The sequence below is a fragment of the Berghia stephanieae genome, chromosome 6 (assembly GCF_034508935.2).
Source record: "Berghia stephanieae isolate SIO BIC M18660-M18661 chromosome 6, UCSD_Bste_1.3, whole genome shotgun sequence".
Lineage (NCBI taxonomy): Eukaryota > Metazoa > Mollusca > Gastropoda > Nudibranchia > Aeolidiidae > Berghia > Berghia stephanieae.
Genome location: NC_088365.1, coordinates 31267978 through 31292643, shown reverse-complemented (window position 1 = coordinate 31292643; position 24666 = coordinate 31267978). Strand labels below are relative to the sequence as shown.

Here is a 24666-nt window from a genome sequence, read left to right as displayed (position 1 = left end):
TCAGGTTCATTTTTTCAAGGTGGCCCAGTCCTTACATAATGTTTGCCTTGTGAATCGCTGTCACCTTCTTCCTGTTGAACTGCTTTGCATACTCAAACCCAAACCTGGCAATACGGAGACTGTTGTTGGATGTGATGATTTTTAAACTCTCAACAACTCCCGAAACGTTCTGGAGGAATCTATTAATAAATTAGTAATATATAAATATATATATTATATATAATATATTATATTATATATATATATATTATTTTATATATATGTAAAGAATTATAAAAGCACATTTTAAATGTATCATAAAACCCATTGCATTTTATAGTAGTTAGTTTTTGTTACCAATGAAGTCATCATGAAACGAATTTCATCTTTATGCAGAAAAATTAGCCTATTAAACACCCTTTGCCTTTATGTAGAAATATACTTAAAACATCCATCAATGACCATAGCCAGAACCCATTGACATTGATGACAATTGGGGTTATAACACCACAAAAACACAAAAGCACACTGACAATGTAGAGTTGTTTTTTTGTTTTTTTTTGTAGAAGTGGTCCAATACCTAATTGGTAGATGCCAGATTGATACATAAAATATTCTTGTTCCATTCCACAGGATATAATGAATTTCTGTCAGTGATTTTTTTTTTTTTTGTGAGCCGCTTTGTAATCTTGTGATATGACACTTACATTCAGACCAGCAGATTCCTGATTCCAGTTCTGTTCTGGGCAATGCAAAGTTGAGTCCTTGGAAAAGAAATTTAATCACATTCTCTCACTGCACTTAAGTGTAAAATGGTAAAATAAGTACCTGGCCAGTAACATCATTGTCTCTGTCTGAAAAATTTGTAATCTGGCCTCATAAGTGTTATGTCTCATCCCAAATGCTAAGTGTTGCTGTTGCAAAGTCTTGTAAAGTGCTTTGAGCACATTTAGTGGATAGGGCTCTATATAAAAGCTCACATTATTTTTTTTTCCTGATTCCGAAAAAAAAAGGTGTGGGAGGAGGTGGGGAATTTGAGAAGCTATTCCTGCTATTATTTTGATTACAGTCTCTTTTAAGTAGTTTCTCATTATTTAGTTCATAGAAACTGATGAAAACTAAATCAAATATACAATTCTTTGAAATACTTACTATTGATTGTGTTTTGTGTTGAAACAAAACAATGACCTTTTATCACACCGACAAATTTAAAACCTTTTGACCAGCCAAAAATAGCCCATTTTATTTATACTGATAAGACCTAAAGGGTCACATGTACAGCATAACCCTGCGTTAAACAAATTAAAAACAATTGATTAATTCCTTTCTGATAAATACCTCATGTTCCAGTTGTCGATATTCTCCCTCTTTATTTTCTCGAATAAGAACACAGTCAACATCATCATGTTTCTGATTGAGTCCTGGTATTGATTTACAAGTTACAATGCTGGCATAGAGGTTCAGTTTATTTCTGAGGATAATAATGTTTAGAGAAATTTAAATTTAAATACCAATTTGGAAAAACAAAAAAAAGTCTGTTGGTATGATTGTGTTACAAGTGACAAATTAAGGGTCAGGCACTTGTGTAAGATAAAGATCTGAAAAGTGTATATGGAACAATACCAGACAAAGCGGAGAGAAAATTGCCTGCCTCGACTGGGATTGAACCTCAGACCTCCAAGTCGAGGCAGGCTGATTTTTTGGGATGGTTTTTCTCTGCTTTGCCTGGCACAGTTTCATACACACTTTTTTTAGATATTTATCTTTTAGAGATACCATTACGGGTAATCAAGAGGTCTGAGATTTGATCTCCAGTCAAGGAAGACTGAATTTTTGGGAAGGTTCATTTCTTGTATTTTTCTTTCTTGCTTTGTCGGGCACTGTTTATGTACACGCTTTTTCAGATCTTTATTTGAAGCCTATGGACAGGGTTTTGAAACTTGAATCACAAATGATAAACTGTTTCTCAACATGTATCGATGTTTTGCATTCTCAATGTAAAGTGTGTGTCAACATAGATTACGAAATACTCAAAATGTTTAACATTGGAAATAAGAATGCGCAATTGACAAAACATTGGCAAAAAAACAATGTATTTGAGTAAAAATGGCAAAATGAAAGCTGGTAAGGGGTTGCAACATATAATAAAGTAAATCAGAAAAATGTGAATGTAACTAAAAGAGACATTGAGTATCCTGACATTTGATTTGATAAGTATTGGAAAAGGACTTCTCTCAAAACAAGAAGAAGATAAAAAAGAGACATTTGGAATTTGAAATCTGAAAAAAAAAATGTGTTGGTTGAACATAAGAAGAATGTATGAAAGCTTCTCTCATGGTGAAAACTTTAAGACTGCAGTTCTAATCTGATAAATTATAACAAATTATGCCAGATATAAAATTACTCTCATCTTACGAGGGTTAATTAAGCAGATAATAAAAAAATAATACTTGCCTTAGTGCAACGTTCATAGACAAGAAAGATGGGTCATCAAACTTGGTTTCGATATTACCTGCGGATAAAATATAAATCAATGGCTAATGCTTAAAAAGATGCCAAAAGAGATATCAAGGAGTAGACTTTTTTAAAAATTACATGTGTTTTGTTGGTGGATGACTGCGTGTTGAGGAGAGAGATGTTAATATTCCTATCGATTACTTTATTACTTTCGTTATTTGATTTGGTGACCTGTGTTGGGGAGATATATTTTCTGTTCTCGTGTTCTTTGTTACCATTAATAAAATTGATCTAATTAAACGTGGTGTCATTCTAAATAGATTTGGGTAGGAATTGAATGAATTGAGATGATTGATTTGAGTTGTATTTATTTGACAAAAACAAAAGGGTGTTGTGGAGCTGACCTTTCATCAAGTAAATAATTTCTGTGTCGGAGATTCATTTTCTCAGTTGTCTTAGCTGGAATAAAAGTTTTGAGTTTTCATACATCACAGTTACTCCTACTGGACTACATATATCCAATTACAAAAAAAAAAAAAAAAAAAAAAGTCCCAAAATAGAATTAGTGATAATAGAAAGATTATGATCAAGACAAGAAAAAATAAATCATTTTTCATTTTTCCTCACCTTTCAATGCAACACCATTTCTCTGAACACTAAGCAAAGCATTTTGTAAATCTTCAGGTGTGTTAGTAGAAGAGTTGATTTCTACAACCTCGAAGTCAATTGGAGCACCTGCATATCTGTTTAAGAAAATAAAGGTGGGAATTGAAAATTCTGAAAATCTTAGTTTCAGGTGCGAAAACTGAAAAGGGCATGTATTGGAAAATCTCAAGACATGCTCCTTCAAGGTAATTTATGAAAAATTGAAAATTCAAATTTTTGTCCTTCATCTGATATGGTCCAACAAGATTTAATCCTTACAATTCCCCAACTGAGATTGAGGATTTTGTTTTAAAATAAAACTGAAATCTAAGAAAATGTTTTAAAAATATATAAATGAGTAATTCTTTTTTAAAAAGATATGGGAAGACTTCAAGAGAAGGCTAGTTATACGCCCCTTCAACTTGAAGAATTAATGATCACTAATGTAAGGAATTCTATAAAGTTATCAACCTGAAAATTTCTTGCACATGAGAGAGAAGTTCTGGCCCCACACCATCCCCGGTCATCAGACTGACTGTGTGACGGCCTCCATATTTGGCAAGTTTTTTGCCCTGAAAGTATATAGGAATAATTAGGTTAATTAAAATGAAATACTTCTTATTTTTTTCACCCCATCTGCTATTATTGATACACTCATAATAATCAGAAGGTATTTATTTAAAAATTACTGATAGACCAAAATAAATGCTTCCTGTTTACTATCAATATTCTTGAAATAAAAGTAATTTGTATATCCTTGATATCAACGAGGTGAAAGTTCACAAGGTTCCATTTGCCTGAAAGACATACCAGTGAAGTCATTTCACCTGAAAAAGATACTACTAATGTAAAACAAGTGTGCCTGCCATCCTAGCAATATAAAAAGAGTCAAAATGCTGGCAGTTGATTAGTGTTATAACCAAGACACCTGCGTCTATTAATACTATGTGTTCTGATCAAGCTGGGCAATTGCCTTATTCAAGACCTGCAATTAGTAAATGTAGCTTTGGTCTATAAAGTCTATTTTTTTCCATTTAAACAGAACAAAACCCAATTATAACAGACAATTAATTATAGAACTCTGCATGAGTTTCAAACCTTAATTCATATTAAGATTCACTATGTTTAGGTCAATTCTCAATTGAGAAATAAATCCATTGTTTTGGCGTGGACGTGACATAAGCAAGATACCCCTCTTGAAGCTCTCCATTTAAGAATGCCTACAGTGTATTGCAACTTTTATTGCCCATTTTGAAAATTTTAAAATAAAAATTTTAATCATTGAAGAACTTAGAAGTGCTATTGTATTGCCAAAAGGATCTCTTCAATACTGTAAATTCAGAGTTTTCTTTTTGAAATTTTCATCTGTATCCCTACATTTCATCATGTCTTACTTACCTGTAGTGGTGCTAAGACATAAGAGCGAGTCTGATGAATTTGAGAACAAGCTGGCAACTGAGCCTCAAATAGGTATTTGTTCTGAGGGGAAATCAAAAATGAGAAAAGTTGACATCTGCAGCTACTTTGGGAGAAGAGAAAAAAAAAAGAAAAAAAAAAAAAAAAAAAAAGGGGGGGGGGGAGGAATTTTTTAAAATAATGAACAGGTAGACCTCCAAACAAGTGCCGATTACCGTGTTGAAAAAGTGAAGCACTTATTTTAGGTTCACATTTTAATAAAGCTGAAGATGTAATTTTTTTTCTACTACTTTGAGCTTTTCAAACACACGTAATGCACAATGTAATCTGATTCTTTGACCTTGTTTTGGAAAGGTCACAACCTATTGGGAAAACTTGCTATTTCTATTATTTTCTTTTTTCTCCTTCTTTGCCTTGATTATTTTGTTTCTGAGCAAGAATTTTAAAAATAATTTCACCTTTGTTTTATCTGATCATTTGATCGCTTTCTGAATGAGCAAGATTTATCTATAGTTATTTATTTCGTTTGTAATTTTTTGTTGCCTCTGATTATTTGTTCTGTTTCTGAGTGAGATATTCATTTACAAAAAATTTTAACAATAAAGAAATATCATAGAAAAATACAATTAGCAATATTTTTTAGAATGCAAAAATGTAAGAGAGAGAAAAAAAAGATTGAGAAAAAAAAGGGGATAGACATATTTCATTTGCAACACTCTAGCGCCGATTTTGACAAGCCTTTTGAGAAAGACGTCTTACCCATTTCGCCATATAATCCACAAGAATGACAATTCATATTATGTATTAAGAAAAATAAAAAATTGAGCTCTTATATAGCGCAATATCCACTAATAGTGCTCAAAGCGCTTTACAAAGGGTCCCTGACCAACAGCAACACGTAACATGTAGAATGAGACATGACGCCTGTTAGGCAAAATTAACAATATTTTTCTGACAAAGACAATGCTGTTAACGGCCAGGTACTCAATTTACACCTGAGTACGGTGAAAGAATATGAGTAAAGAGTCTTTTCCAAGGACTCAACTATGCGCTGAGTGAGGCTCGAACCCAGTACATTTCGATCTGAAAGCAAGTGTCATACCACTAGACCACAAAGCCTATTGAAATTTTTCATTTGCAACACTCTTGCCCCAATGTTGACAAGCCTTGTGAGACAGACAATGTATACATAGTAAGTTACTGTCCCTCGACTGATGTGTTATTATTTGGGTAATTTACGTACTTTTATTATTGTTATTGGTATTTTTTCTATTAACTAAACTTATTTCTTTTCATATTTCTAAGTGCATTGGGAAAGTGTTCGTATTTTCGAAAGTGAATAAATGTTAAAAAGAGCAGAGTTTCAAAAAATTGTCTGTGTCTAACCACCGTTGATTAGATGCACAGTAAATAGCAGTAGTTGGCCATGGAATCGGGTTTAAAGGTAAGATGTTTTGTTTTATTTTTTTCTGATGACTCAAATTATGGCCAGATTAAAAATGATAAATGAAAATGGCAACCTAAAAAAAATTAGCTACATTTTTGGATGCCAGAAAGAATTCAGGGACTTAGATAAAATTTTCAAAATTGCAGGATCTTTTCAAAATCTATCTCATAAGATCAAGCTCAGCATCACAATTCCAATGGTACCAGTTTCATGAAAATCGGATAAATAGTTAAAAAGTTATGTAACAATAACTGGGTGAAAAATGCGCCTTATATTCCTTTGTAATTTATTCTCGAACTTTGTGACCAAGAAACGGTTGATTTCGCACTCAAATGTCAATATTTTATAAGGTTAAAGTTAGCTCATTAATTTTTTCGCAGACAACTTCAGAAAAGTAGTGAGCTTAAAAACAATGGACATTAATTATTTTTGGACACCTCCTCGTAACAAAAAAAGCAGATTAGATAACATTACATAACACACTCCAACGTCAAAGAAATTGGAGTCACGATAACTTTGTCCCTATTTATGCTACACTGATAAAATTGGTATCAAATTAAATGTCTAAAAGAGAAGCATAATCTACCGAGGATAAATTTTTAAGTTTCATTGAAAGAACAGAAGTTCAAATACTCAAAGTAGTAGAAAAAAATTGCTATATATAACGCAAAACAATGCCATTCGAAATACTTAAAATATCATCATTTTGTAATCTTAAGCACACTACCCAAGCAGGTATAATATAAGAATATCAAGATAAATTCTATGGCAGCAAATAAAAGATAAGTTTATAGGTTCTCCTTTCAGTTTCTGTGATATAGTGTATTATAATGGCTTTGATTGATCGTTAGACAATGTCTGGAGTTCGAATCCATCTGATAAACACCTTCACCCTGGCAACTGGCATTTTACACAAATCTAAAGAATAATTCAGAAGTCCCCTTAGTGCCACATGTGGCTGTCTATGTCCAAATATATTGGTACTCTACAGCACCATTGATTAAGAAAGTCAAGCAATGGTGAGGGTGATCATAGACTAAATGGGTGACAACAATTACAAAACGTGCTCTGCGTGTCCTTGGATGAGGTCCATACACTTCTGTAAATAAGAGCCTGGCCATAGGCAGCATGCAATAGACTTTATAAAAGTGTTTGAGCAAAACGTATGCCTAACAGATGACGTATGCTGTATGAGATAAGAATAAGGGTTGATATAGCCTGTTGAGGGGAAAAAGCGGAACGTATAGCACATCAAGCAAAGTGAATTCATGGAAATGTGCTATATAATTGTGTAAAATACAAAAAATGTATTTCAATCTCCGTTTTTTTTTAAATTTCTAATAGTATTTTTTTCATATTTATATATTTTATGTGTATTGTATTATTCATCAGAAGAAAAGGGCATTGTTAACTATGGCAAATTAAATTGTGGGCCATCATTTGTACATAGTTACATAGCATTATCAAAATCTTTATTATCATTATCATTATTTGTTAATTTATTATTATTATTAGTACTGTTATTATCAATCATCACTTTGACAAATATTGCTTTTACTTTAATGTATAATCATGGAAATTAGTCCTCAATATTAAGGTCAAAGTTTTGTTCTGCTAAAAAAAGACATCAATTATGGATCCACTAAACAGTTTGTAAAACTCTTCCTCTGTGTGTGATAATTTTCAAGTTAAGCCAGGAGAGAGAGAGAGAAAGAGAGAGAGAGAGAGAGAGAGAGAGAGAGAGAGAGAGAGAGAGAGAGAGAGAGAGGACTGAGGGCTATTTATAGAAATAAATTACAAAGAGAAAGAGAGATTTTATCCATTTCCGGTAGGGTAGAATCGGGTAAGTTCGCCGACGGGGAAATTCGCCGCGACCCTCCACCCCCAAGAAATAATGCTTGGTGAACATTTATCCTTACACCCCTCACGTTGGAATAGTCCATATTCAGAAGACAAGATGTGAATGTACGTATTGCTTCAGTTTGAAGGAAGCAAATGAGAAATCTTTAAGAGTTATAGCACTTCAAAATGACATGTAGTAATCAAGATGCTGTGACATCCTTGACATTTTGATTGTAACGGCAACCCTACACTAACGTTCCCCTAGTTTGTGCAGTTGAATGTGAAGGCCCTGGTCACAAAATCAATGTTGTATTGACTTTGTGGTCATCCATATCCATTTTATTTTCATTATCAGTGTATATTATCATCAGAAAAATATTTCTAAAAATTGTAATACAATATTTCAAAAATCTATAATTTCGGGTAAATTCACCGGTACTCTCGGGTAAATTCGCCGCACATCACTATCATCATACTATAATTATTCCAAAGACGATTTTAGTGTGCAATAGACGCTGTGAGTTAGCACTAAAATATAACTAAGTTAAGAAAAGTAAATAATAAATATGTAAGTGGGTTTAATAACCACAAATCAGTCGACTCGGGTATGGATGGGCAGCAGGCTATGATCTTGTGATTGGCATTGTAATGTATCCACAGGAAGGCACTTTACATACATCATCACACTCGATTCAAGTGCCAATAAATATGTGTTAATATTGCAGTATTGGATAATGTAGAGAGATTTGAGGACAAGAAGAGTTTAAGAAATGGAAATTGTTCCTCATATTGTCTTGTAGGGAGAAAAACTAAGTACAAAATCTTGCGGCGAAGTTACCCGCCAGTGGCGGCGAAGTTCCCCGACGTGCGGCGAATGTACCCGACAACAGTGGCAGTTTTAAAAGGACTTTTGTGAATAAAATACAATATAAATCTACGTTAACACTTCACAAAAAAAAAAATAATTGATTGGCCAGGTAAACTTATTGTCAGTGTTTGGGTTGCCCAATTGGCAAATTGGCCTCCCATGGCAGGCCAGAAGTGAGACAGTGAAAAAAACGGCGAAATTACCCGATTTTACCCTAATGGGTTCGACAAATGGATGATGCCAAGTCTGCAAAGATAGATCATCATCAAGCCCTACTGCAACCTCCTCGTGGTGTCGAACGGTAACAGGTCAAGCTGGCCAACTGCAGAGGGCGACAAGAATAGGCAATGGCAAACCATTCTTGTAACTTTGCCGAGTTAACTGCATGAATAAGTCCAAAAAGTCAAACGGTGACAGCGTAAAGGGGAGCATGTTTTCACGGAAGACTGCTGCCTCGCTCGGTTGGGAGCGTGATGTTCGTCAGGTCACACCGAACCGTCAGCCAGTTACTAGGCGAAATAAATTTAACAAATGTGACAAAACCAAAATTGGGACATGGAATGTCAGGACCTGTGCCCAAAAAGGAAAACTAAACAACATTCTAAAAGAAATGAAACGGCTCCAAATAAATATTCTTGGCCTGGCAGAGATGAGATGGAAAGAGCAGGGAACCATGTCAAAACAAGAAAACAACACGACATATAAGATCATATGGAGTGGTGGAACCTCTTTCCAAAAAGGAGTAGGGATGATCTTAGACCAAAAATCAACCAAATTTTACAAAGGGCACGTAGCAATCTCAGACAGAGTTTTGCTGGTTAAGCTAAGAGGACCTGTAGTTGACACCAATATTATTCAAGTTTATGCACCAACAGAAGAGGCGACAGATGCAGATATGACAGAGTTTTACCATTCACTAGACAAAGCAAAACGAATGTGTAAATCACAAGAAGTCCTTATGGTAATGGGGGACCTAAATGCTAAGATTGGCAGAGGCAGAGATGGTGACATAATCGGACCACATGGACTCGGAGACAGAAATGAACGAGGAAACATCTGGGCAGATTGGTGTAGAACAAATAAATTAATGATTTCAAACACCTGGTTTCAACAACACCCAAGAAGAACCTGGACATGGCAATCACCAGGGGACAGAGCAAGGAACCAGATAGACTTTATAGCAGTATCATCAAGATTCAGAAATGGCATATTAAATTGCAAAACCTACCCAGGCGCCGATGTAGACAGTGACCATGTCCCAGTTGTTTGTACAGTAAGGATAAAGTTTAAAGCTATTCAGAGAACGGCTGGTAGAATAAAGAGGGATTACAGGTTATGCAAAGACAATGGCATACAAACAAAAATGAGAGAAGAATTTGAAAATGCACTCATGATACAAAGCCAAAGTGAACCTGATAACGAAAAATGTGAAAAACAATTTGATATATTCCAAAAGTGTGTCAAAGCAACTGCAGAAAAACATTTACCAATAGCTCAAATAAACAGCAAAAAGGAATGGATGACAAATGAAATTCTAAACCTATTTGAAGAAAGACGAAAATGCAACAGAGGGTCTGCAGAATACCAAACATTGAACAACCACATTAAATCCAAATGCATCGAGGCACACGAGAACTATCTAGACTGGAAATGCTGCGAAATCGAAAGAGAATACAAACCCAACCCCCAACAAGCTCACCAAAGAATAAAAGAACTATCAGGGAAAAGGAAAAGCAAAGCAGCAGGAAGTTGTATCCAAAACAAACAAGGGGATCTGCTATTTGAAGAACAACATATAGAAAGCCGATGGGTAGAATACATAGGCGAACTGTACAATGATCCAAATAGAAATGAACCACCACTGAAATTCAAAGAACCATTAAGCGGTCCAAACATCACCAAAAGTGAAATTGAACATGCCATGGAACGAATGAGGGATGGTAAAGCAACAGGCCCTGATGAAATATCTGTAGAGGTATTAAAAAGCCTAGGAGATCTAGCAATTGATGAACTTCACATATTATTCAACAATATATACAATACTGGGAAAATTCCAGAAGATCTCTGTAACTCTATTTTCATAGCAATACCAAAGAAAGCAGGTGCAGTCAGATGCGAAAATTTTAAAACTATAAGTTTAATAAGCCACATCAACAAAATACTGTTGCGTATAATTATCAACAGGCTAAGGAATAAGATTAACCCTGAAATCGCAGAAGAACAATATGGATTCCAACCTGACAGAGGGACAAGGAACGCAATATACCTCCTCCGTGTTTTAAGTGAAAGAGCTATACAGGTTCAGACCCCACTATACCTCTGTTTTGTCGACTACAAAAAAGCTTTTGATAGAGTACGCCACGAAGAAATACTAAAACAACTGCACTCCATTGGCGCTGATGAGAAAGACCTCAGACTCATGCAAACATTATACTACACCCAGCAGGCATCTATCAAAATCGGAAACTCTACAGGAAATTCCATTCCTATTAAGAAAGGAGTCCGTCAAGGGTGTGTTGCCTCACCAGATCTGTTTAATCTATACCAAGAAACAATCATGAGGGGCATAAATAATATGGAGGGAATAAAAGTGGGAGGTCACAACATAAATAATATAAGATACGCAGACGATACGGTACTCATTGCAACATCAGAAATCCAACTTCAAAAGATTGTTGACAAAGTGGTAGTAGATAGTGAAGCCAAGGGAATGGAAGTGAATATCACCAAAACGGAATGCATGGTAATACAGAAAAACCCCGAAAACAACAACACCTGCAATATAACGATTCACGGCGAGCAACTTACCAACGTAGAAAGTTTTAAGTACCTAGGTTCAATAGTGACAACAGATGGAAGATGTAACCGAGACATACGAGCAAGAATAACTCAAGCCAAACAGGCCTTCATGGACCTGGGAAACATTTTGAAAAACAAACAGATGTCGTTCGGGATTAGATTCCGAGTCTTGAAGTGCTACGTGTGGCCAATCTTGTTATACGGATGCGAAAGCTGGACTACAAATGCAGAAACACAAAAGAACATTGAAGCTTTTGAAATGTGGTGCTTGAGAAGGATGCAGAGAATATCGTATACTGCACACAAAACGAACGAATAAGTGCTAAAACAAACATACCAACAAAGGAAACTAATGCCCTTAATAGTGGATCGACAACTATCCTTTTTCGGACACATAGTAAGGAAAGATAAGAAGGAATACCTGGCAAGTTGTGGAAAAATACCTGGTAAACGCGCCCGGGGAGACAAAGAAAAACACTCATAGACCAACTGAAGGGCTTCACCAACCTAACAATCCAAGAGCTGTTTGAAAAAGCAAGAGACAGGGAGGAATGGAGAGAGATAATTCATGCAGTATCCGAAGCCTGGACCAGGCATGGAACCTAGAAGAAGAAGAAGAACCCTAATGGATCTACTTTCGATTTCGGGTAAAAGCTCCCGTAAATTCAAAATGGCTGCTGCTGAAATAAGGGTACACGTTTTAACGCATCTCAAAAGCAACTTTACGCATCGAGTTAAGACCTGAATTGGGTCTTATTTAAAGATTAAGATGCAAACCTAGTTGTACTAATAAAAATCTCATATGTACTCGTTTTTAGCTCTTAGTAAATGGCCGCTACTTTTTACCTATTTTTTACATAACAAAAAGAGAGAGAAAACTTGTTTGGAATTCAACGAAAATGATACCACTCAATAAATAAATTCATCCTGCACAAAATGAGACCTAAAATATCAAAATTGATGCACAAATGAAAGAGCAATCTAATTTTTACTGGAGGTCACAAAAAAGCAGCCTCAAAATCTGGTTGCAAGATTGACGCAATAACTGAGGCTATCGGGTAAGCGCTGAATCGGGAGATATCGAAGTGCCTTTTTTACTGTAAAGTTGGCTAATTTTTAGCCTTGTTTGTAAGTGTAAGCATCTAAAGAGGGTTCTATTTTATTACTGGCGGGAGACCACCAAACCCTCCCCCTTACTATACTAGAGATACCATAACTCGATGAAACATAACGTTTGCCATCACATGCAATTGCAATAATATCGGATAATTCTAATTCTAATCGAAGCTGGTGACTGGTAAGAATCAGTAAGAATCAAGAACTCCAGCCAGTCCAGTGTCTCCGTGATATCTACAGCAGTGTCTTGATTCCTTCTTTAAGGTAAAATACAAAACGCTATTAGCTCACTGATTACTTTTAATATATATTGATAATGAGAACCTGCCGATTGATTTGAAGCTTCTTACCCGCACGATTGCCCTTGAACAAGAGTTCAAGACTTTTTTCATGTTTGCAGCCATTTTGAAACAATAACAATCGGAAATTTTAACTTTCGCATTTCACCTGAACACGACTTCTTCAGCCAATGGAGATAACAGAAAGTTTGTTTTCGGTAGCAACAATGGCGATTTGGGATGTGAGGAAAAGAGGTGTTTTCTAAATAATGGAATGAAATTCTTTATTTTTTTGTTTAAATGTATATTTTCTAAGTGGATATAATTCATGGTCATAACAGTTTACTGATAATTTAGATAATCAACAACCATGGCACCAAGAGCAGGAAAACGTGAAGACATCATGACGGCTGATATCAGCCGTGATTTGGAAAGACTTTTCGATCCCTACAACTTTGATCATATACCTGAGGATGATAGGTTGGCTCTTTTCAAACAAAGAGACCTTCCGCACATCAAACATTACAAAGCAGCCGTGAAAATATTTGGCGGACCTCACAGGAGAACGAGGGCCATCGTGGCTCCACCTATGGAGACACCTTTGAAGCACAGATTAGGCATATACTCCAATCAACAAGAACCTCATCCAGCAAAAATTTTAAATGGACCACTTAGACCACAACCAGAACCCGTCAAAGAATTGACTGAAGAAGAGAAGGCACGTATTGCTGAATCAGATAAAACAGCAAGCTACAAGAGTTGGGTGAGCGAACGTCAAAAACTGAGAAATAATTTGAATGGGTTGGCTTTGAACGAGGCAATGCTTGCCAGAAAACCAAATAAAACAGAATTGGAGGCAAGAGTCCAGGCTAAATTTAAAGCAGACAGAGAATGGAAACCAGAAACGCCACCACCAAAAGAGGAAACTCCACCCCCTAAACCTGCTCCAGACATCCCTACAATGAATGTTCCCCCACCTGATGGGTTACAAATTCTTGACAAATTTCTTTCTCTGAACCGCATGCGACTGATCGACCTTTTCAAGATAACAGACAAAGATAAGAGTTGGTCTTTGTCAAGGCAAGAATTCCTGAACGCGGTTTGTCAGGTAAAGTCATAGTAATCATTTAGGGATATTGAGTAAATTTAATGAGGGTATTCCACAATTCCTCCATTGTCTATGTACTTCAAATGATCCATTTATTAATCACTTCCATCATGCTGCGAGGCTTTCAATGAATATGACAAAAGCCCATAGAGTCAATGTTGTGTGGCTTGTCTCAGCTATTTATAGAAGTAATCTTTTAACTTTAACTATCCATACACCCTGACATTAGCTTTACACTTTATATATATATATATATATATATATATATATATATATATATATATATATATATATATATATATATATATATATGTGTGTGTGTCATATATATATATATATATATATATATATATATATATATATATATATATATATATATATATATATATATATATATATATATATATATATAACAAAAACCATGAAATAAAGTACTTTATTTTTAAAGAGGGGTACCTACATAAATAAAGTATTCAAATTACAGCTATTCACTCCTATGGTGATGTTTCATGCTTATTTAAGCAATCTTATATATACAACCTTATTATATGTTTGCAATATATATTTCTTCGCTTTTTTTTCATCACATCATTTTAGAGTGCAATGCCAATCAGTGAAGGAGAAGTGGATGATATGTTCATTGCGTTAGATTCAGATCTTGATGAGGAGTTGAACTTTTCAGAACTAAATAAAGGACTTTTACAGTGGCGACGACAAAGAAGAGGTATCAAGAAAAGCAGTTTTGATGAGGCTAGTCAAAAGACAAGTGCGAAGGAATCGTCTGCAAGTCGTGTTGGTGTTACAAGTGGTATAAATATTTATCTGAATTTTGTTTCCAAGATTTTTTTTTCTCTCAATTTTATTAAGTGATTCAGAATTTATGTCTTGATTCTTAATCTCGGTTTACTTTTATTGATTTGATTTGCTTTACATAAAATGAATATGCTTTAAAATGCCTACATCAATACTTCTACCATTTGGAAATACGGGCTAGTTGTGTATTGTAATCACTCTCACTTGCCAAATTAAAATCATAATTTTACATTTCCTTTTTATTCGATGTAGGCTCAACTGTGAAGCACGGATCTGTTCAAGACAGATCGATATCAAAAAGATCTTCCAGAGAAAATCTTGACAAACAGTCTGAACAGGACAGAACCTCCTCCAAGAGATCTTCAAGACAAACCCAAGAAAAACTTACGTCTCTTGAAAGATCAGCTTCTAAAAAATCATCGAGGGAGACCCAAGAAATGACATCATCTCAAGAGAGAACAACGTCAAAGAAATCTACCAGAGAAACAGCAGAACAACCCTCATCTCAGGGACTAACTCGGGAAGATTCATTTGTGTCTAAATCCTCTCTGAAATCATCTCAGGTGAAAGAATCAACAATTTCTGCTGAAAAAGGTACAGACAGTCAAACAGGCAAGACAGCAGGCTCAATTTACGACACAATGCCAAAAAGCAGAGAAAAATCTAATGTCAGTTCAATCAAAATTCCTGCATCCGAAATGTCCACATCTAAGTCAGCCCTCGACACACCAAGGGAAAATTTATATGATCATCCTCGTCCTTCTAGCCAGACAAAAGTCAAGATAATGGATGTTCCAGCATCATCAGAGAGTAGTCTACTAGACACTACACAAACAGATGGGCAAACAGACAAGTCTCTGTTTGAAGATGTCCTATTCCAATCTGGTGATACACCTAAAGTTCCAGACGTTTCCAAGGAAACTGACGACAATGATGATGATGATGATGATGATGATGGACTTGAAAGTAAAGTAAGTTTTTAGAGTCTACATCAGAAACATGAAGTTTGTAGATAGAGAAACAGGCAAGTCAGTATGTAAGGATAATTGGGTGCTTTATGTAATATTGGTGTTTAAAAGTGTTGATTAAGTGACTTTTTACAATTTTTTATCTTCAGAATATCTTAATGAATGATGACTGATTCTTTCCATAATAAACAAACAATTAAATATTCCAACATTCTAGTTCTCATATAAAAAAGATCAAGATTTTTTTTTACCAAATTCATTATAAAAGTGGTACTGAAAATATAAAACAATTACACTATCGGAAATCTGCATCATTTCAATACCTTTCCAATATGCAAAGAATTTTACGGATTTCTTATAATAAAGTTTACTAAAGTGCTTTTATTTTTCTTATTAGTAAAGCAAAGATAAAACGTACTTTTACAAATACCGATGGAAGTTAATCAATGCTAATTTTGATCTTATTTTACTGTCACCATAGATGAACCGAAGTTGACGTCACTCAGCTCTTTGTTATTGTTTTCATACAGCCTGTTAGCTGATAATTTCTCTATAAATTCTATCAATCAGACTATAGATAGAATGCGCTTGGCCAAGGAGTTCACAACATTGCCATCCGGAAGTATAACGGACCAACACACAAACTCTGTGTAACCATGAACTTTTATAGTCTGGTTAATACAGTTTAGTGAGAACAACTCACAAACGCGGATGGCAAAAACAATAACAAAGGCCTGAGTGACGTCATCTGCATACTATCTATAAATGTTGAAGATTACACATCATTTTTGTGTTGGCTGGTAGATGTTGTGAGTATTTCACCTAAACGCATAGCATCAATAAACCAAAGAGTTCTATATTATGCTTTTGAGATAATCATATAAATTAATCTTCAGAACTTGACAAAATCACTATCATTACCTGGCTGAGAATGTTATATAAGAAGTTGATCATTTAGCCCGCTTTGCATCAACAGACATTCACAGAAAAGAGCACAAGGACTGGATCCCGTAAGATGGGCTCAGCCACATCTGATACAAGGTCAAGGACAAGCACTCCCAACTCCCTGGAGCCACCAGATTTTGACACAACCAGGACAGAATCGAGGGCTCCAGAGTCAGCAGAGGCCATGTTGGATATTCGTAAACATGACAGGGTGGTGCTGAGTAGGAATACCATTCGTAGAAATGTAAGAACTATTTATTTTATTTTATTTAAAGTAGTGTTTGACAGGATAAGTAACTTAAAGTGTTATCAAGTATACAGATTGACATAATTGGGCATATATTTTAAATTTATTAAACAGTCTACATTGTTCTCAAATTGAAGGCACATTTTCTCTGTTTGCAATGCTAAATAGATGCATTTCACAAAGGTTTATTAGGTATGTCTATAGGAGATCATTTCGAATTAAATTTTCATTTTACACGATACAAGCTGCCTGCAAAGCACCCATTTTTGTACTAGTGGCACTTTTACAATGTTAGTCAATGCCTATAATCAAGTACTTAGCTAATCCTGAGTTTGGTGGAGCAGTGTGTTCAGTCACTGACAATTCACAATATAACTTAGCTCTGTTACTTGACAAGACACCATATCATTGGCCACCAAAATTGCAGTATTCTGCCAGTTATATGGCACTATTTGTACTGCACAAATGGTTATTAAAAAACATTTTTAACTAAGATTCAACCCAATATCTGAACTTTAGGTGTATCACCAGATTGGAATAGGAGATCTTCAAACAGAGACTTGTCTGTTTGTCCATAATTTGGTTGTGCTTTGTTTCAAATACAAATAGAATCTATTTTTTCATGTGTTAGGCTATCTACAAATCATGGTATATAAATTGCAAATGAGATTACATAAATGTGCATTGTCAGTCACGAATACCATGCATATAATTTTAAGTAATTTACCAGTCAACAGTAACTTGCAACAATGTTTTGATCCCAATGGTGTTTATGCCACCAGACTTTGATTAATAAGGATTATGTACATCAGAAGTATGAATGTGAACTCATTACCATGCTAGCTTGATGAATTCTTTTCAAATGATTAAGCAATCTATATTGTGATAAATATGCATTTGTTTTCAACATCAAAGACGAAGTCTCAAACTGCGGCTGTGTCAGATGGTCCATATGGAGAGAAAAAAAAGATTTCTCTCAAATAACATTGCCACGTCACATAAATGTTACTTAATTATATTGATTTATATATTTATCACTTGCTTTGGGGTAGTCTTATATTCAATTTGTTATATTTCTTTTTCATATAATGAGCTTTTTAATCTCTTGTTTGTATTTTTAAAAATGTATTCATTTGAAGCGAAATTGAAGGTATAGATTCTGATTTGTAATATAAAAGAATTTAGATTTACTCATTCCAATGTTTTTAATAGTGCGACTGGCTAAAGTGAGTTTTAATATATATATATATATATATATATATATTATATATATATATATATATATATATATATATATATATATATATATATTTCTACTTTTTTCTCCATTAGTTGTCACGGGACAAGCGTGTGACTTTTGATGAACTGCCTGGTGTAATCAAAGTTGGTTACAAACCAATCGATGACCACTGTGCAGACTCTACCCTGAAGGGAGAGCATGCTGGAATGGTGGAACAGTTTAGACGTGAGAAACTCAGGGAGTACTTTGAGGTCAGGAAATTGTTTGAAGAGCGGGGCATTATGATGACACAGAAGACTTTGGATAGAGGTAAAGGTTCTTGTATGTGATATTTTAAAATTTTGCGGTTTGGTTATTTTATTTCGTCTTCTTTGTTTGTTTGTTTTATTTATAATTTTTTTTAAAGGGGGCCGGGGGGAGGGGGGGGGGGGGGGGGGGGGGGAAGGAGGAGAAAGTAGTCTATCAAAATTTAGTTTATCTCAACTTTGTTACTATTATATTGTTGTTATTATTATTATTATTATTATTATTATTATTATTATTATTATTATTTATTATTATTATTATTATTATTATTATTATTTATTATTATTATTATTATTATTATTATTATTATTATTATTATTATTATTATTATTATTATTATTATTATTATTATTTTATTATTATTATTATTATTATTATTATTATTATTATATTATTATTATTATTATTATTATTATTATTATTATTATTATTATTATTATTATTATAAATTATCAAATCATTATAGTCTATCAAAATGCAGTTAAAGTTTATCTCAATTTTGTTACTATTATTGTTATTATAGTGAAGGAATGCCGTTGATTCTTCAGCTCTGTTAGAGGCCCATACAGCTTAGTCTGCTGAGGTCTAGTACCAGGCTAAAATTTCTCTCTTGCTGTTGCATACTTTGACTTTAAGCTGATCTGGAGTAATCACTAATTCATTTCTATATTTCTCATTTCCCGTTACCCCCTCTCCTTTCAGTCCTTTTGTACCCTGGTGACAGAACTGTCCATGCATTAAAAAAAGACATTGCCCTGCCACTGGGACCCCTCACCAATGAGCACAGCCCCTTTAATCAACCAAAGCCCAAGAAAAAGCCTACAAAACGCAGACGAGCTTTTGCAACTCGCATGGCCAAATCCATGTCACAGAGTGGCGCTGGAGGACAAGGTCAAAGTGGTAAAGGCGGTGGGGTTGTATCAGAGGATGACGGAAGTGGAAGTGCCAGTTCCAAGAGAAGTTTCATCACTGTAGAGGATGTTTATCCTTTTGCCTCGATGGTTACACCAAAAGTATACAAGGAGAATTTGAGTTCTGGCCGTGCTTTGATAACCAGGAAGGTTGACAACTGGATGACATTTGAGGAGTACACCAAATATACAGAGTAAGTTAAAAAGGAAGGATTTTTTTTTAATTACATTTATATTGCATATTATGTTAAAGGTTTTATCGTGCTCAAAATTATTTCAAAAAGGCAATTAATTATTCTCAATTTTCCTTTGTGGCACAAGCATGAAATTTGCATTTTGTAACAAACAATATCATTGTTTTATTTGTTCTTGTTTCTTTGGATTGTCATAGGTAAGGTCATCTTTAAAAGAGCTGAGAAGGAATCTCGTTTCTATATCTACACTATAGTTATAGCCATTTGTACTTTGTCTCGTTTTGATAATCATCTCTCAATGGATAATTATTAGTAGTAGAAATTGAAGAAGATATTTCAGGAATGAAAATCAATTCACTATTTGAAATTTTTTTGGAATTTTTGTTTTTATTTCCTCTCTTACAAAATTTACTTATTGCACGTTTTAAAATGTATCTATACCAAGACCAGATTTGAGGGTCTATATATTTTCTTATGTACGAGATGCATTATTGTCATTTAAAGTTAATGAGCAGAAGGATAAGGAATTGCCCCAACAATGGAAGGACTTGACTTTGAGCCCCGCTTTTTGCTCTAGTTTTTTCCTGGACAAGGTAATCATCCTTATTGCTTCTTTGTAACTCTGGATTACAGCTGATGCCTTTCTTAGAAAATGACTTTGAAAACAATTGTGAGGGTAAAGACATTTTTTTGTTTCTTTTTAAAGCAGTTAAGCATTCAATTGGAGCCTTCTAAAACAATACTAATATTTCCAATTTTTTTCCTCACTATCCAGACATCTTCCGAACCGATTCCAACACTTCAACCGTCCCAGTAACCCAGATACCGTTTGGCCTGGATATGTCCTTGACAAGATCAGGTTGTGTATGTCACCATATAGGCAAGATGTTGATGGGAAAGGTCGTCCAATCAAAAACAGGGATTTCGTGGACTATGAGGGTTTGGGCACTGGCCTGTACAATGGCATGGGCAGTGCTGTCTTCCAAAATACATCACAGAAGAAAATGGCTTACCTCGGTTACAACAATGACCTCATCACATGGCCAGTTGGTCCAAATGGAGTTATTTATGGAAACATTGATGAACACAGAATTGTTAAATGAATTCATTAAAATGCATTTTAACCCTTTGTCAGCGAGACTAAATTTCCTTCGAACCCTAGATTTATACCCACCGTTTTTCTGGCCACAACTGCAGACCTAGCCATTTTTACTGATCTCTTGGTGAAAATATTAAGTTAGGATATCACTGTATCTTGCCTTTTAAGAAGGAAATACTTATATTTTAAATCATAGATGACCATATTATTAGTCAACACAAATCAAGGCGCCATAATGATGGAATGTTTTGACCAGATTCCCCCAATTTATTAACACAACATAAGATCTAAATGGAGTTTTAGTTGAGTTGTGTAAGCAATATTATACTGTCTTTGATTAGACATTGGTTTAATTACAGTGAATAACGATGTTTATATAAAAATTGATTGAATATTTTGTTCATTGCAATACACATAAAACATTAACTGAAAGATTATTGAAATCATGTCTCATATTGGAACCTTTTTCATTCAATACGACTGTATGTTGATGAAAGGCAAACTTTGATGGCTGTTGAATTATTTTTTAAAATTTTATTTAGAAAAACTTGAAATACTCACAATGAAAGATGAGGGGAACATTGTCTCAGAGTAGAAGATAACTTTATTCTAGTTTGTCAAAGTTTTCGTTTTACTTTTTCTTAACTAATGGATAGGAGAATCGTGCTATACCTTGATTGTAATATTTTATGATAATGTGGATAGCCAGCTTCTTTATTATTTTTAATGCGCATTTATTTTATCCAGGTCATTTTTACAGTTACCTATTAATTTAATGGCTGTAATTGATGTGCATCGTATTCCTACCGACCCCCCCCAGTTGAACGGATGATATTCACCCTCATAAGTGATAAATGTGACCCACCACCTCAACCCTGTATTATTTTGGGACGAAGAACTACTCACCGAAAAGTGAATTTAAAGTTAACCTATTCATAGATTTGAATTTGACAATATACTTTTTAGCTCCTTAAGATTCTTTCTTCATAGGAGTAAAGTAAAAAAAAATGTTTTCACAAATGTTCTATTTATTTATGGCTGCCAATTCAATTGTCACCACCTAAACTGTTCCAACATAATTGAAGGTCCCTTTAAATATGATAATTTTTTACTCCTTTCATGAATTAAATGAGGTATTTACAGGATTCTCTTCACATTAATTTGTATTTTCTGTATTCAAGTTTCTGCTTGTTGACATGTCCTGTTTCTAATGATAACGAGCAATCATTAAAAGCCTCACAGTACAAATGAAGTTCAAAAACATAGAGGAGTACAATTGACATTCAGTTCCTTCCCTTAAAATTGCCATACACAATGAACATATATAATATCAGACAATGATTACGACTACTGATTTAGTAAATCATTTACAGACTTATTCCCCTTGTTCCGTGATGTGACACATAACTACACCATGCTCTTCCAGCATGCCTGGTTCTTGGCCTCCCCTTCAATTAGAGTCATGACAACAATAGTGCTTGTTTTGCCTTTGTGTCCGTTGATTATCTCCATTATTCTTTAGATTTACTCCTTTTTCATCTTACGAGGACGATGTACGTGTACTTTTGCGAAATTTGCAGGAGAGCTCTAAAAATGTTGTTTTTTAATGTTGTTGCTGTTGTTGTTTTGTTTTTTGGGTTTAAAAAAAACATCCTTATTATTACACACAATTTCTAAAACAGCATTAATAAATTAACAATGTTTTATATTACGATATCGGTATTAGACCTAGATTTTCAGATGTATATAAATAATAATAATAGTAATGGATGGCTTTTTTAACGCGCCAATTCCCACATACATTTTGTAGGTGCTATCATGTTTTATAAAGTATAACATGATCTGAACCTAGTTTTGACAAAATTTACATACATATATATATATATATATATATATTATATATATATATATATATATATATATATATATATATATATATATATATATAATATACTGTTTAAAAAAAAAACTCAAGTATTTACTGTCAAATAAACCCAATAGTTTTGGGACTCATTGCATTCTGTAAGATGCACAATTTTTGATACAGCATCGGAAAACAAAGAATTCCAACAGATATCGCTTTTTCATCATAGTGTTTTCTATCATTGCGTATGATCGATTTAAAGGACAACACTAAGTGTTATGTGTTTCCTTTTTACTGTGATATTTTACAACCGCGCTGAATGTAGACGTTGAGAACTTTAAGCACTGCTGAATTTATAATCTATTGTACTGCTGAACTACCATATGTTCCTGCCATGTTATATATTTTGAAATATGATTCAAGTGTGGTCAAAAGGAGTATGTTTTCTTTTTTTTTTAAAGCAATTTTGTTCAATTTACTGGATATTTAAAGCAATATGAATAAGGCTTTGTTGTTTTGTAGCCAATGCCAAATATCTGGAGACGTGATTTGTGACGCTTTTAGTTTTGAAGTGTATATACTTAAAGAATTCAAAGAATTAAAGGATATTTTAAATTTCTCCTGATCTAACCAAAGTATGGAATTATTGTTTATTGTATATTTATTTATTCTTGTGATATTGACAATGTGTAATGGTATTAGTTTTCAATAATCTGCAAAATGAAAAAGTCACAAAAGCCAAAACCCACAAGCCAAAATTATATATAGCTGGGCAATCATTTTTAGTATTGTTATGCAGTTATTATTTTTTTCTTTGCTTCTTATTTTTGTAAGTATGTTCAAATGTTTGCAATTTTTAAAAGTTGTCATTACCAATGTTGTTAGAAAATGTCATTTGGCCTCCTGTGATACAGGGATACGTTTTGCCACATGTTTTCATTTTGAGAATTGCCTGCTTTATTCCCATCATAAATGATGAAGACAACAGAAAAAAGAGGTGTGATTATTAGGTTCTTTGATGAAATCTGCTTAGAAATTGAATTACAACAGCAATGGCCCGAATTATACTCAGCATAGAAAAAAAAGTTGCATTTCGCCAATTAAGTGAATCATGTATGATTCATAGAGTCAGCATGGAGTCATATTTTTTTTTTTAATATATGTTGCGGGATCCTATCTGTTTGGGACTTTTAAATAATCTCAAACCAAGCACATGAATTGATTCTCTTGGAATCTAATACTGTTCCCTATTTTACTAAAATTTTCTCGGATACTTTTAATTATGAATCAAGAATTTGTTTTGACTCCCATTTCTTTCTTTTTGCTGGCGCTGAAATGACCTAGAAGTGTCGCAAAAGCCGTAAAACTCTCAAAAACATATAGGCTGTATATAACCACTTTTTCATTTCATACAATGTAAGTTGTCTGTAAGGCACTCTATTGTATTTACATTATTACAATATTCTTCAACACCTTTCTTGTACTAGATTGGTACTCATTCACTCCTGAGTCACGTTAGATGATGTGTGTAAAGTACCTTATTCAACGTTTAAGTAAGCATTGTCATTCATCATCACTGACGTAGTTATACATCGTTTGACTATATTTTTAGTCAAGAACTAACAGCATATCATAAAGTCATCAACGTCAAGAAATAAGGAAATCGCCCTTATTCAACACTGATTATCAATTTATCAGATATTCTATAATGATTGGATTTAAAACATATACTTTAGATATTGGCTTCACGTCGTTGAAGGACAGCTTTATCAACCAACTGGTAAATGACATTTTGGCTACTTAAATGATCTTTTACATACCATTTTACAAATGAGAAAAAAAGTGGAGCTGAAATTTAATTGATTCTCTTTTTTTATTTAGCTTGGAAACTGTCAATCTTTACATCAGAATTGGTTTTATAGCTGTGTATAAAATGTAACTATTGATTTTATAACATTAAAACAAGACATGATTTGCTGTTTCACTTTATATCGATTTTTGCCAAAATTTTCTTTTAATTTTATTTATATTGAGTGGTTCAGCATTATTATCACCATATTATACACATTAATTAAACTGTGATTTAAATTTGTTGCCTCTTAAGTATTTCGTTTATTTATTTGT

General features: G+C 33.9%; 2 protein-coding genes across 8 annotated transcripts in view; one reads left to right on the top strand and one right to left on the bottom strand.

The window, feature by feature from the left end:
- Positions 1 to 21275, bottom strand: part of LOC144974858 (isocitrate dehydrogenase [NAD] subunit gamma, mitochondrial-like) — a 35068-nt gene extending 13793 nt beyond the window's left edge. For 5 of the 6 annotated variants that reach the window (XM_078918223.1, XM_078918225.1, XM_078918224.1 and 2 more), the window contains exons 1-7: positions 12920 to 13008; positions 4480 to 4560; positions 3553 to 3653; positions 3064 to 3179; positions 2434 to 2491; positions 1318 to 1450; positions 36 to 169 (exon numbers count right to left, since the gene is read on the bottom strand). In XM_078918223.1, the coding sequence (XP_078774349.1) occupies positions 36 to 169; positions 1318 to 1450; positions 2434 to 2491; positions 3064 to 3179; positions 3553 to 3653; positions 4480 to 4560; positions 12920 to 12973 (677 nt within the window). In that variant the 5' untranslated portion in view covers positions 12974 to 13008. Of the gene's footprint in view, positions 1 to 35; positions 170 to 1317; positions 1451 to 2433; positions 2492 to 3063; positions 3180 to 3552; positions 3654 to 4479; positions 4561 to 12919; positions 13009 to 21239 lie in introns of those variants that run through there. The other variant, XM_078918227.1, reaches the window with a different exon arrangement.
- LOC144974857 (uncharacterized) lies at positions 13059 to 22541 on the top strand. Of its 2 annotated transcripts, none has more exons than XM_078918222.1 (7): positions 13059 to 13955; positions 14553 to 14763; positions 15021 to 15739; positions 16713 to 16925; positions 18261 to 18477; positions 19177 to 19579; positions 20355 to 22541. In XM_078918222.1, exons 1-7 carry the CDS (start codon positions 13218 to 13220, stop codon positions 20680 to 20682), a joined length of 2829 nt encoding a protein of 942 aa, XP_078774348.1. In that variant the 5' UTR covers positions 13059 to 13217; the 3' UTR covers positions 20683 to 22541. The 2 variants fall into 2 exon arrangements, with proteins under 2 accessions (XP_078774348.1, XP_078774347.1); XM_078918221.1 differs by having other exon boundaries at positions 13154 to 13955; positions 18261 to 18489; positions 20355 to 20819.
- Positions 22542 to 24666: the final 2125 nt, after the last annotated feature.